The sequence below is a fragment of the Chlorocebus sabaeus genome, chromosome 3, assembly GCF_047675955.1.
Source record: "Chlorocebus sabaeus isolate Y175 chromosome 3, mChlSab1.0.hap1, whole genome shotgun sequence".
NCBI classification, from domain to species: Eukaryota; Metazoa; Chordata; class Mammalia; order Primates; family Cercopithecidae; genus Chlorocebus; species Chlorocebus sabaeus.
The window spans coordinates 20,519,271-20,533,655 of record NC_132906.1 but is presented as its reverse complement, the minus strand read 5'-3'; the positions used below and the strand labels follow the sequence as shown (position 1 = coordinate 20,533,655).

General features: G+C 38.4%; 1 protein-coding gene across 6 annotated transcripts in view; it reads right to left on the bottom strand.

Moving 5' to 3' along the window:
* DGKH (diacylglycerol kinase eta) overlaps positions 1-14,385 on the bottom strand; it is a 198,083-nt gene that overhangs the window by 83,179 nt on the left and 100,519 nt on the right. For 5 of the 6 annotated variants that reach the window (XM_007960238.3, XM_073013763.1, XM_007960243.3 and 2 more), the window contains exons 5-7: positions 6,684-6,788; positions 6,280-6,412; positions 79-185 (exon numbers count right to left, since the gene is read on the bottom strand). In XM_007960238.3, the coding sequence (XP_007958429.3) occupies positions 79-185; positions 6,280-6,412; positions 6,684-6,788 (345 nt within the window). Of the gene's footprint in view, positions 1-78; positions 186-6,279; positions 6,413-6,683; positions 6,789-8,253; positions 8,412-14,385 lie in introns of those variants that run through there. The other variant, XM_007960247.3, reaches the window with a different exon arrangement.

Genomic DNA, 14,385 nt, shown 5'->3' with positions numbered 1-14,385 from the left:
ATCTTTCTCAGCTTCCACAAGAGCAGAACATAAAAGAGGAGTTACTGGGAAGAGAGCAGAGACAGAGCAGCAGCTTACGCCATCTTCATCTTCTATAATGTCCTTCCCAATGGAGGCCAGGGTAGTCCATTTACAGTTATTTGTTGCTCTCACTGCACATCTTTTGTGAGCCTTGAATTTACACACTAAAAAAAAAAAAAAAAAAAAAAAAAGCAACTGCTTTTAAGTGGACAAGACCTTTTGGACCAATGATTAAAGGAAATCACAGCATAAAATTTTAAAAGGGAGGGAGGAAGTAGAAGAAAACAAATATATTTAAAAGATTAAATTATTCTGCAACAATAGTAATGGTATTCTAGAAAACAAATATGGCTATGTATTTATGAAGCACTTTTATCAAGCTATAAGTAGATTGCTACTTAGAGGAACAGAAAAGAAATAAATGCAAACGAATTACTGCTGTAGAAGGCAGACAACACACACATAGGAGAGAGGGAAGCAAATAAAATTTGGTAGCAGGTCTGCTGGTGATATCCTATTTTTAAATGTAGGTGCTGATTATATGAATGTGTTCAATTTGTAAAAATTCATCAAGCTGTACATTTCTGATATTTGTATTTTTCTATACATATAAAACACTAATTAAAAGTCTGAAAATGTTAGTACCATAAAGTTGATCCAGAAGGGCTGTAAAGTGCAAGTATACCAACAAGACAGCCAGGCATCATGGAAAATAGGTTGGCGAGAGTCACACACACGGCCCGATCTTTGGAAAGTATTATGTTGAGATGACCAAATGACAAATGTAGAAAGAAGGGATGATGAAGTGATGCTGTCACTACAGGTTTCACTAAATCTCCTCAGCCATATTATCAAAAGGAACTTATAAAAGAGAAATTGGAGGAAATAACTAGGGGGAAAAAAGCAGCCCATATATGGAAAAACAAGTGAACTATAGGTTATCTGAAAAATTAACCATACTTATGAAAATCGGAATTTGACTATTATTAGACACGTTTATCTCTCTAAGGAAATTATTCAAATATTAGTGGATACTGATATTAAGTCAGTTCCCGACTTCTAGCTAAAAAGTTAAAAGTAGAAATCATTTCAGTGCAAACATACTAAGGTAAGTGTTGCTAAATTTAAATGCAAGGTATCTCCTTTTCATGTGATTTTCTGAATTTCTAAGTCAATCATTAACAAATTTTGTATTACACACCACTCTCTTGAAACTGTCTTAATTTGATATAACATGAACACAAAAGTTTCAGGTAAAATAACTAAGATGTCTTTAGCCAAATGTTCAAAATGCTTCAGGTATCATGACTAATCTATGTACAAATGGATGGTTAAACTGAGCTGATTTATCCTTGAAAAGTGTTAGTCTAGGCCAGGCACAGTGGCTCACGCCTGTAATCCCAGCACTCTGGGAGGCCGAGGTGGTGGATCACCTGAGGTCAGGAGTTTGAGACCAGCCTGGTCAAAAACGTGAAACCCCGTCTCTACTAAAAATTTAAAAATTAGCCAGGTGTGATGGTGCATGCCTGCAATCCCAGTTACATGGGATTCTTATGAGACATAAGAATTGCTTGAGCCCAGGAGGTGGAGGTTGCAGTGAGCCGAGATCGTGCCACTGCACTCTGGCCTGGGAGACAGAGTAACACTCTGTCTCAAAAAATACCAATAATAACAATAATAGTGATAATTCATACAAATTGGAAATGTTTTGCTTCCCTTCTCTTTTGTGTACTTTGAAAAATTCTTTTCCTTCCACCATTTTTGTTATAAATGAGTGTGTAACTCAAACACAGACTTCATATAGAAAATAATACTTCACTTGAGGCTGGGTGTGGTGGCTCACACCTGTAATCCCAGCACTTTGGGAGGCCGAGGCGGGTGGATCACCTGAATTCCAGAGTTCAAGACAAGTCTGGCCAACATGATGAAACCCCAGTTCTACTAAAAATACAAAAATTAGCCGGGCGTGGTGGTGTGCACCTGTAGTCCCAGCTACCCGGGAGGCTGAGGCAGGAGAATAGCTTGAACCTGGGAGGTGGAGGTTGCAGTGAGCTGAGATCATGCCACTGCACTCCAGCCTGGTGACAGAGTGAGACTCCATCTCAAATAATAATAATAATAATAATAGTAATAATAATAATAGCACTTCACTTGAATTTTGTTGCTGATGAATCCTAAGTGTGAAGACACAGCACCATCAGAAGGAAGCTTAGCTTGGTGAAAATTTTTACAATGACTTATTCTCTTTTGCTCTAACATAAGTGATTACTTTAAACTGATTGGTTAGCATCTCTAGGCCTTTTCCTCTATTATGGTCTTTGTCAAAAGTGGAGTCCTAAAACTATCTGCAACATATTTCCCAGGGTGCTTTATAAGTACAAATAAGTACTTGATATTCACAGTCAGTATCTGGCTTCTAAGGGGAAAAGCAGGACATAAAAGAGAGTAATGGTATAATTTCATAGCTTTTCGAAAATTTTGCCATTAAAAATCGAACAGCCCACTAAAAATAAAAAAATCACACTTTTATAATAATAAAGTGCTTCATGTAATGAGCCTTGAAAATTACCAAGTTGCTTAATATAACATATTACTAATAATAAAACAAATCAGACTGTAATTATGGTAACTAAGAAATGAAAGTGATCAGCACACACCCGAATTTTGTTAACAAATTTCTCCAACCAAGTTATTCTGAAATAAAGCACCTTCCCCTGACCTATAAAGTTATTGTTTAAAATGAGAGAACTTAAAAAATAGGCCAGGCCTGGTGGCTCATGCCTGTAATTCCAGCACTTTGGGAGGCCGAGGTGAGCAGATCACCTGAGGTCAGGAGTTTGAGACCATCCTGGCCAACATGGTGAAACCTCATCTCTACTAAAAATACAGAAATTAGCTGGGCGTGGTGGGAGCACACCTGTAGTCCCAGCTATTTGGGAGGCCGAGGCATGAGAATCACTTGAACCCGGAAGGCAGAGGTTGCAGTGAGCTGAGATTGCGCCACTGCACTCCAGCCTGGCAACAGAGCAAGACTCCGTCTAAAAAAAAAAAAAAAAAAAAAATGCAGACGTAATAAGATTATGATTTTTTATTACAATATTCAGTATTTACTATACTAAATCTCTGTAAGTGTTAAAAATCAGTTAAGTGTCGTGGTTTAATCCCCGCATTTCAGAAGGCCAAGTTGGGAGGATACTTTGAGCCCAGGAGTTTGAGACCAGCCTGGGCAAGATGGTGAGACCTAGTCTCTACAAGTAATAAATAAAAAAAATTAGCCAGGCATGGGGGGTGTATGCCTGTGGTGCCAGCTACTCGGGAGGCCAAGGTGGGAGAATTGCTTGGGCCTGGGCAATTAAGGCTGCAATGGGCCGTGATTGTGCCACTGCACTCCAGCCTAAGCAACAAAATGAGTCCCCCCATTGCAAAAAAAAAAAAAAAACATTTAAGATCAAAATTCGTAAGTACCCATGATGACATATTTGATGCTGTTGATTTTTTTTAAATTATCATTTATCTTTTTTGGTTAAATTACTGTTTAAATAACTGCGACGGACAATTATGCCCTGAAATTACAATTAATATTCTTAATTGACTTAGGGGATTATTAATAAATTTGATTTTTCTGTCTGCTATTTTTCATTCATATAATATTTTATATATGCAAAGCTTTAAAATAATAACTTTAGTTATTCAATATACAACTAGGAAACCAATCAGTATGGCTGCATTTTATTGTGGAAATGAGGGTAGAAAGGCTAGTAAATGTAGTGAAGGCTTCACAGATTGGAAGCTGAATTCTATGCTAATACAAAGTTATTCATATTCACCGTGGAACACATCATAATATTTGCATCTCTTACAATATTTAAAGCCTCTTGTATCTAATGTTTTCAGTTTTATCAAGCAAGCTGCTTATTCAGATTTTAGGGGGTTTTCAAAAGTGTAAGTATGACTTTGATTAAGATGAAAATATCCAGAATAACCATATTCTCATAAAATATAAAAAGGCAACTTTTTTATATTTATTAAACCCTTGGGATTTTTAAAATCTTCTGCTATGGTTCTGAAAACACTAATAGGCCAGATACTGCAGATTTAAAAATTTTTACTAACAAAGGAAATGAATACTAATATATAATTTTCATTAAAAAATGGTTTAATCTGATAATTGAGACTTTTTAAAAAGTCTTGAAAATTATATTATTTATAGAAGAATATAACAAATTTATTTGTTTTGTTTCGTTTTTTTGGAGATGGAGCTTCACTCTTGTTGCCCAGGCTGGAGTGCAATGGCCCGATCTCCACTCACCGCAACCTCCAACTCCCAGGTTCAAGCAATTTTCCTGCCTCAGTCTCCCACGTAGCTGGGATTACAGGCATGTGCCACCACATCTGGCTAATTTTGTATTTTTAGTAGACACGGGGTTTCTCCACGTTGGTCAGGCTGCTCTTGAACTCCCAACCCCAGGTGATCCACCCGCCTCGACCTCCCAAAGTGCTGCTATTACAGGCGTGAGCCACCGCACCCAGCCGAATATAACAAATATAAAGACTTTTAAGTTTCTTATTCTCACCAAATAATGTAATTTTCATTTTTCTTTTAAAATGCTTAGAAAAAATTCAGTCATTCCACTACTGACTCAATTTTTAAATACATATATTTAATAATGTATAACCCTCAAATCAGAAGGGTACCACAGACTGTCTCAGATGTGGTGTCTTTTTAGCATTTTTGGAATAAAGATTTTAGTAAAATCTTTAAAATAATACCATATAATATTACAGACCTGGTAGGGGTTACTCGGCTCTATGTGAACCCTTTTAGATGACTAAAGTCATAACAAAGGCCAATCAGATCTCTTTTGCAATCATTCTTTAAGTCTAAAAAGAAAGCTTTAATGCCTTCTCCAAATTTTCTCCTTCATGAATTTTAATGCATCAAGCCCATGACGCAAATTTGGAATAAGTTTCTTACAAAACAGTTACAAACTTCTTGCAATTTATTGAACTAGAAAAGTAGTTTTATTGTATGTATTCTCTCATTTAGTTTTTATAGTGACTCTATGAGGCATAAATGACTATTATCCGCATCTTATCGATGAGGAGAGGAAAGCCTAAGTGAGTTAAACAACTTCTCCTGGTTATAGTTTGTAATGGTGGAAGTAGAAGAGGGTTTGACTGAAGAGCTCTATTCTTAACCACTATGCTGTATCATATTAGTTGAAACAATGACATATCACAGATTTTATAGCTTAAAACCAATTAAGGCTGTGACTCTATTACTACTTTATTACTTAATTATAAATAAGTGATATTCCAAATTACTTAAGAAACTTTTGGATTAGAGAAAAAACGCTGGTATTATTATTATCATATATAGTTCAAAAAGTAGTATACAGCAGTGTAATCACTGAAGTATGAAATAAAATAACTCTAAAGAAGTTATGAGTTTTCTGTTGGCGATTATTAATGTATTTGCTTTTGGTGGTCACTGCTCTTACATTAAAAATAACTCACAGATCTGCTCATGCCTCTAATCCAGCACTTTGGGAGGCCAATGCGGGAGGATTCCTTGAGCCCAGGAGTTTGAGACCAGCCTGGGCAACACAGTGAGACCCCCATCTCTAGAAACTTTAAAAAAAAAAAAAGATTAGCCAGGTGTGGTGGTACTTGACTGTAGTCCCAGCTACTAGGGAGACTGAGGTAGGAGGATCGTTTGAGCCCAGGAGGCTGATGCCTCACAGAGACTTGATCATGTCACTGCATTCCAGGCTGGGTGACAGGGTGAAACCCTTTCTCAAAACAAAACAAAATAACAACAGCATAGGCCTTATTTTTAGAAAATCTTAAGGAAATTAAAAAGGATGATACCTATTTAGATTAAACAAATGAAATGAAAGAAAACAATATTTAAAACAGTCCAATATAATTAACAATCAGAAATTCTGCCAAAGAGTATATACTGTCCTCACAAAAAGTTTTGCTCTCCATAATCAACCAGAATAAAGAATACCAGAATGATGACACAAGGTCCAAAGATTTTTTTTTTTTTAGACAGTAGTTCCTAGTTTCTTGGGGATGAAATGCTATATTTTGATTTATGTTTCCTTTAAATGACCATGTTATTTTTTTCCTGAGCAAAAATATTTCCCAAGCTAGTCCTATGTGTGGCAAGCTCAATTTAAAGCTACAGTGAAACCAGTGGTGGCAGGTCTACAGTATGGTCACTGGAGAAAACACATGCTAGGTGCTACGTACCTTCGCAGGACAGGCCATGGGAGGTGACTCCAGAAAGACTCTCTCTGCACACGTTACAGAAGGTGGGCCGGGCGTGGGAGCAGGCGTACCAGTTGTGCATCCCTGAGAAATGTTCCACATTAAACTGGGCCACCTAGAAAAGAGATGTGAGGACAGATGTGCCAAGCCAGCGAACAAGGCTACAGATGCTGAACTCTTTGGAATGCGTATAGTTATGGTCAAATTTTCAAATCCATCATTTTTAAAACCAAAGCCCTTTGCTTTAAGCTAAGAATTTCAAAATCTGGTTTAAACAAGTTGCTAAATGAGTGTACACATACTCATGTTTGCACAGTAAAGCTCTAGCCCTTTGGTTAACATTTATTTCCCAAGAACACGAGACGAAAGAAAAGATGCTATTTTACCTCGTAGGGTTCTCTGGTCTGTACAGACTTCAGTGAGCTGATCCAATCCTCCATCTCCTTTCTGTTCTCAGCACACAGCATTAGCCTTCTGAATGGAGTGATGATCTGAAAGGGATAATTCAATCTAATGATTGTTAACACCCAAAGAGAAAGATTGTTGCAAAACCTGACACCTTCTGAGGTAATTCCATTTCTAACCTGAGTCTTTATTTCTTATGTTTTTGTCCTCTGTATGATAAAAATAATGTGGTCTAGGAAAGAAAAAGCCTAAGGAGTTTTTCCATCTTTGACCCTTTTGCTACTTACTTGGGCTCTGTAGCCCTTTTTTCTAAGGCTATAAACCCAAAGACACAATGCATTCTTATTCCATGAAATATATCTTGCAAACTGATTTTAAATATACTTCAAAATAATTCATAGTAAGCCTAGCAGGCATACATAGTTTTCAATATGGAAAATATTTTTAAATTAAAAATCAAAGAAATGTAATATTAAATGATTTCTTAATTATTTTAGTTTTCAATATGGAAAATATTTGTAAATTAAAAATCAAAGGAATGTAATATTAAACGATTTCTTTTTTTTTTTTTTTTTTTTTTTTTTAGTAGAGGCAGGGTTTCACCATGTTGGCCAGGATGGTCTGGATCTCTTGACCTCGTGATCTGCCCACCTCGGCCTCCCAGAGTGCTGGGATTATAGCTGTGAGCCACCGTGCCTGGCCACCTAATTGATTTATTATGGTATCAACAATATTCTGTTAATATTTAAATAATATTGAGTTTACATATCACTTCCACTGTCTATTTTAATGATTTATGAAGATTCTTCCCCCATTGTGTAGAACTCCACTGTACTAGTATTTAGTGAGAGCAGGGACAAAGAATTAACATAAACACCCTTTTGTTGGCTTTAGGGAAGAAAAGAATTGCGATTTTTATCTTTTTTCATGTCATTAAAAAGGCAACTTAACTACATTAAGGACCTTAAAGCAAGTGGAATGAAAACTTCACACTGTCATAGGATCAAAGTGCTTCAAAGTAAGATTCTGAAATGACTTGAAAGAAGCCCCTATTTATTTGTGAATACAATATTCTGGCTGTAATCCTGAAGTTACTAAATCCTACACATTTACTGTCAAGAAGAGATCATTTATTTACTTGCAGAACAAGAGAAAAATGTTGCATTCCTACCTGGAAACTATTTCCAAAGAATAAAGCACATATCTATTTATATAGCAAATAAGAATTTTTCTCAAGTTAAAAGCCTCTTGATCAAGTGATAAGTCTAAACGTTACATTGGATTATTGAGCAGATTTCACAAGTAATGAAAGAGCAATAATCTTCTAAAACAAACAAACAAACAAAATGAATCCTTCCCAAAAGGAGTAAACTAGTAAGCCTAAATCATTACTATTCATCTTGGAAAATAAGTCCATTATTCAAAACAACAGAGAGATCAATCCAGTCTTAGCTACTCACGAGTCACTGCCGCCTCTCATTTATCATGGGTTCAGGCTACAGAGTCCTTCCTTAAACCCAGAAGCTTTAAACACATCTAACAGGCACTCACCCTTAAATACAGCCAGCCAAAAGTCACATGGAAGAGGAGCACCAATCAGTCAGCTCTGGATATTTGTTAATTGCATATGAAATTGAAGAGAACCTCACTTTTGCATTTTCTTGTTTTCCACGACCCTCTTTGGATAAAGCTTATTAACAGTTGGTCACTTCTCTTCCTGAATAAATAGTTAATGCAAAGAACAATGCCTCTCATTACTTAAGAGCCAAATGGATGCTTTATTGCTTCAAAATGTTTTTCTAGGACAGCTCGTGAGATGCAGCAGAGAGGTACCATTAAATCATAATATACTCCTGGCTCTAATGACTGGCACAGCATTTCAGAGTCTCCAAGTTTCATTGGACTCGCTGATGTTTTCTGAATAAATATTGTCTCTAGCATTTATTGTATTTATTTTTTGCTACCTTATATGATGTAACTCTAAGGATTCCCTCTTCTTCCCTTATATGAGATAAAGTATCATGAGACAAGCATTATTCAGACAAATAAACCAGGCTTGCTATTTTGTTCTTTAACTGTTCTTTGCTGAATTCTAAGTAAAGCATGATGACTAATGGTTTTAACTGTCTTTAGTGCCTTTACATTAAATGTCTCGTAAAGTCATTGTAAATTCAAGAAAAAGGGGAGAAAGAAGGATAAAGAATAGCTTCTAATTTTTCTTTGCATATTTGGAATTACACAAATGCCTCAATTCTAAATGATTTCAGCAATATAAATCATGTGTGCTTATATACTAATAAAGTAAAATGTACACATTTGCAATTTCTCCTTTTCAATAAAAACTTGTTTTAAAGTGAACAGTAATAAGCAAGGAAAGATCATTAACACATTTAATACAGTTAAGTTTTCCAGAGGCAAAACAAATTGGAAAGTTATTTTCATTTACAGCCCTTGTGATTAAGAAATCTACTGATTATAAAGTGACATTATAAGAAGTCAGTATGAAAAAGAAGTCATACTGGCTTTGTGGCCACAGTGCCACAAATACCTCAGTGAGCAGCCCAGAGTTGTCTGGGCTTACTAGACGAGCCTGGCTCACCAACAAACCCGCTAATGCCTCCCAGATGGACCTTTTCCCTCCTGGGGTAATCCCTCGGCAGTCCTTCAATGCTCTAGTCCCCTCCCACCTTTTATTTACATTCTTCCTCATCCCAGACCTTCCTAGGAGAGGATGGGACAGATGCAGCTGTTGACCGACAGGCTCTGGTTATCCCTAGCTGAAATGCATTACACTGCAGCAGCTTCTCATCGCAATCTTTATTAGGAAGATACCCGGGGAGGAGCAAACTCCAAAATGTACTATTATGTCCTTATTTTGAGGATAAGATGTCCTACAAGTGAGTAGGATAGGGGAGATAGAAGGATAGGACGCAATCCCTCCACCATACTTGGCGGAGGGGTTATTCACCAGCGAAAACCAGGCCTGGTGGGGAGGACAGGTCCAGGACGTTTCTGGAACTAGAAGACGTTTTACTTGTCCTGGAAGAGCTGAAGCTCACCTATCCCAGAATGTCTCCGAGTCCTTGTGCTTACCTCAACCCCACTCTAACTGCCTCTCCTACCACCATCATATTTACCAATCATTTTTTTCAGACAAATCTGAATTTACTTCAGTAATTTTTTCAAACTATAACCACCAGTCCCACATCAGATTCTGGGGTACATCTGCCTGTCTGTTCATCCATTCAAGCATTTATTGAGCATGTACTGCCTGCCAGGGCCAGGGATAAAAACCATGTGGGATTTGCTTTAAAGAGTCTACAAGGAAGATAAGAAGTAAACCAAGGATTACTTTGCCTGAAAAAGTACTAGAGAAGATGGGGTCCAAAGGACAGACATCTAAATCAGTTCCCTAATTGCTAACTCAAATAATATACAAACTCTCCATTAATAGAAATATTGCCCCACCTTGGGAGTTACTGACCTGTAAGGATTGAGCCAACGACACTGTTATGTAAGAGTCAAAAATTTCTCAGTCTGACAATGCATATAAATCATAAAACAGACAAAAAAAATTTGGCATTAAATATAAAAATCTATAGAAGAGTAACATTGTAGTTAAGATGTCAAATATACAAAGGTGTGCAGGCTAAAAAAAAAAAAACAAACCCATACATAGATACTGCATACTAAAACCCATACTATAAATACTGCACTGCTATCTTTCAGTGAAGGAATGACAGATAATTTTAATCATAATTTTTTTTTGTCTGTGGTTTTGTTTTGTTATTTGAGATAGGGTCTTGCTCTGCTGCCCAGGCTGGAGTATAGTGGCTCGATCACACCTCATTGCAGCCTCGACCTCCTGTGCTCAAGCGATACTCCCACTTCAGTCTCCTAAGTAGCTGGGACCACAGGTATGTGCCACCACACCCAGCTAATTTATGTTTAGTTTTGTAATGACAAGGTCTCCCTATGTTGCCCAGGCTGGTCTCAAACTCCTGGCTTAAAGCCATCCTCTAGCCTCAGCCTCCGAAAGTGCTGGGATCAACAGGTGTAAGCCACCAAGCCCAGCCTTTCTGTAGTGTCTAAATCAAATATGCACTACTTCTGTAATAAAAACTTTACTTAATTTTTTACTAACAGAAAGATGAGAATTTAGAATTCAAAAATTTGCATTGTTCCAAAATAGGAACATCTGGAGTTTTTTAAAAATCCCCAGGTCTATGCTACACTCCATGGAGAACATCTGAGAGCACAGAACACAGAACATCTGAGGGTGAGACCCCAGTATTTTGGGGGGCTGGGTGCAGTGGTTCATGCCTGTAATCACAGCACTCTGGGAGATTAAGGCAGGCAGATCGCTTGAGATGAGGAGTTTGAGGCCCAGTATTTTTTTTGGAAACTCAGGTAATTTCCAAAGCATGGCCAAGTTTGAGACCTAGTGTCTAAAGATATTTTATTGTTCCCCCCAACAACATTATAACTTAATGAAAGAAGTTTCTAAAGAGAAATGAATTAGAGGGAGCTGTTAATTCTCAGTTGGAAATCACTAATATAAAAGCACAATCTAACTCTGTCTCTAAACTTTAGAGTCAGGCCGGGTGGGGTGGTTCACCCCTGTAATCCCAGCACTTTGGGAGGCTGAGGTGGGCGGATCGTCTGAAGTCAGGAGTTCAAGATCAGCCTGGCCAATATAATGAAACCACATCTCAAATTAAACAAACAAACAAACAAACAAACAAAAAATATATATATATATATATGCGCGCCGGGTATGGTAGCATACACCTGTAGTCCCTGCTACTCAGGAAGTTGAGGCAGGCGAATCACTTGAACCTGGGAGGTGGAGGTTGCAGTGAGCCGAGATTGTGCCACTGCACTCCAGCCTGGGTAACAGAGCGAGACTGTCTCAACAACAACCACCACCACCACCACCACAACAACAAACTTTGGAGTCACACTGACCCACCCTGAATCCCAGCAACATCCCTTCTTACCTGTCTGGCTGTGGACACATTTCCTGAGCTCCCTAAGCATGTCCGTCCTCTGCTAAGAAGGGACAGAGCAGTAACTCACAGTAACTCTGCAGCGTCAGCTGTGGCTCCATGAGCTAATCCAGGCAAAACATTTATTTAGTACAGTCTCTACCGCGCAGTCAAGCTCAGTCAATGTTATAATCACAGTTCTCCTTAGCAGGCAAAGAAAGCACATACACATTGACGGATTTCTTCTGCAACGTATATTTTTTGTGTCAGTGTGGTCCAAGATGAAAAGCCAAAGGAAAAGTCAAAAATGGAGACATGTGTCAACAAAATAGTCACTGACTAGCAAACCACCAAAATGGGAATAATGGTAACGACCGACTGACCTTAGAAAATATTAGGAAAATATCAACCAACACATTGGGAAAAAATGGACTCTCCTTAATTGCACTTGTATTTAACCTTGCCCAGTAGCATAAAATGGCAAAATATTTACTAAAATGAAGAGTATCAGGGTCTGTATATCACTGAAAGAATTCAGCATGGCATCTCTAATAAGTATCACATGTAAACTAGTTAAGATTGCCAGCTACTCATTTTAACTCAGATTTTTTTTTTTTTTATTCTGCAATGATGGAAATTCTGCAAACTTCTCTGGTCATTTTTAATGTCCAATAACTTTTTCTGTTAGAAAATTATTATTTCTTTTTTTTTTTTTTTTTTTTTTTTTTTTGAGACGGAGTCTCACTTTGTCACCCAGGCTGGAGTGCAGTGGCGCAATCTCGGCTCACTGCAAGCTCCGCCTCCCGGATTCACGCCATTCTCCTGCCTCAGCCTCCCGAGTAGCCGGGACTACAGGCGCCCGCCACTGCGCCCGGCTAATTTTTTTCTATTTTTTAGTAGAGACGGGGTTTCACCATGGTCTCGATCTCCTGACCTTGTGATCCGCCCGCCTCGGCCTCCCAAAGTGCTGGGATTACAGGCGTGAGCCACCGCGCCCGGCCTAGAAAATTATTATTTCTAACCTAAAGTTCTTTACAACAAATTGATCCCAACTGCTCTATAGCAGGACTTACTGTTGTATCATTAGTGATTAATCCTGAACTGCTTTTATTGAAATAAAAATTAAGCCTTTATTGGAAAGCAGGACAAGTGAAAATTTTTATGGTGCTGTATCAATTTTTATTGCATTATTATAATTTAGGTGATACAATTTGATGTTTATTATAGTCTAATCAGAAATAATTGTGTGTCTTTTTATTTTTGGAGATAGAGTCTCACCTGTCACCCAGGCTGGACTGCACTAACACAATCAAAGCTCACTGTAGCCTTCAACTCCTGCACTGAAGTGATCCTCCCACCTCAGCTTCCCAAGTAGATAGGACTACAGGTGTGCACCACCATGCCCAGCTAATCCTTTTATATTTTGTATTATGTGCCTTCTTAACACTAGCTTTGCTATACCTGAAGTTGCCAACTGCTCAGGCTTTATATGCCTCTTCCATCTTTCCTCATGAAATCTATTTCCAACTCTTTAATTATGTATGTTGCTTTTTTACATTCTTTTATGGAATAAAATAACTCACTTTGGAAACTTAAATGTGCCAAACTGCAATGTAGTTGTGCATCTGAAGCAATTATTATTATTATTATTATTATTATTATTATTATTTAGAGATGGAGTCTCGCTCTGTTGCCCAGGTTGGAGTGCAGTGGCGCGATCTCAGCTCACTGTAACCTCCACCTCCCAGGTTCAAGCAATGTTCCTGCCTCAGCCTCCCGAGTAGCTGGGACTACAGGGGTGCACCGCCATGCCTAGCTAATTTTTTGTATTTTAGTAGAGACGGGGTTTCACCGTGTTGCCTAGGCTGGTCGCAAACTCCTGAGCTCAAGCAATGCTCCCGCGTTGGCTTCCTAAAGAGCTAGGGTTACAGGCGTCAGCCACCGCGTGCCCAGCCCTGAAGCGATTATTTTGAGAGCAGATACTCTCATATGTCAAAGAGTAAACTGGAAACCTCTGCTTCCAAGAGCACAGTTCTGCAATTGCATATGTACACTTGAACCAAAATGAGGTGTGTTTTTTTTGTTTTTGTTTTTTCCAAATTACCCAACCAAGCTCCAAAGCAGACTTGCTGAATCTAAATCTTGGTTTGTGGTGAGGTTGTGAAGAGTTCTTTGGTTTTGTTTTTGTTTTTTTTTGAGATAGGGTCTTGCTCTGTCACCCAGGCTGGAGTGCAGTGGCAAGATCTTGGCTCACTGCAAGCTCTGCCTCCTGGGTCCCAGTTCAAGCAATTCTCCTGTCTCAGCCTCCGGAGTAGCTGGGATTACAGTCACGCACCACCATGCCCAGCTAATTTTTGTATTTTTAGTAGAGACGGGGTTTCACCATGTTGGCCAGGCTGGTCTTGAACTCCTGACCTCGTGATCCGCCCGCCTCAGCCTCCGAAAGTGTTGGGATTACAGGCGTGAACCACCGCGCCCGGCGGGTGTGGATAGTCTTAGATGTAGTTTGGCAAAGCTACACAGGTGATACTGATGTACTCCCCTGTTTATCAACCACGAAGGGGAGTGAAAGTATCCAATTTGCCTTTTCGTAAAGGCGGAGTCTGGTATAAGTAATGTCAAGAAAGTGCTCTTAATCTTTATGGATCTCTTTCTTTTTAGCATTCTTCTGCTCCCAAAATTCCCAGTGTTTTCA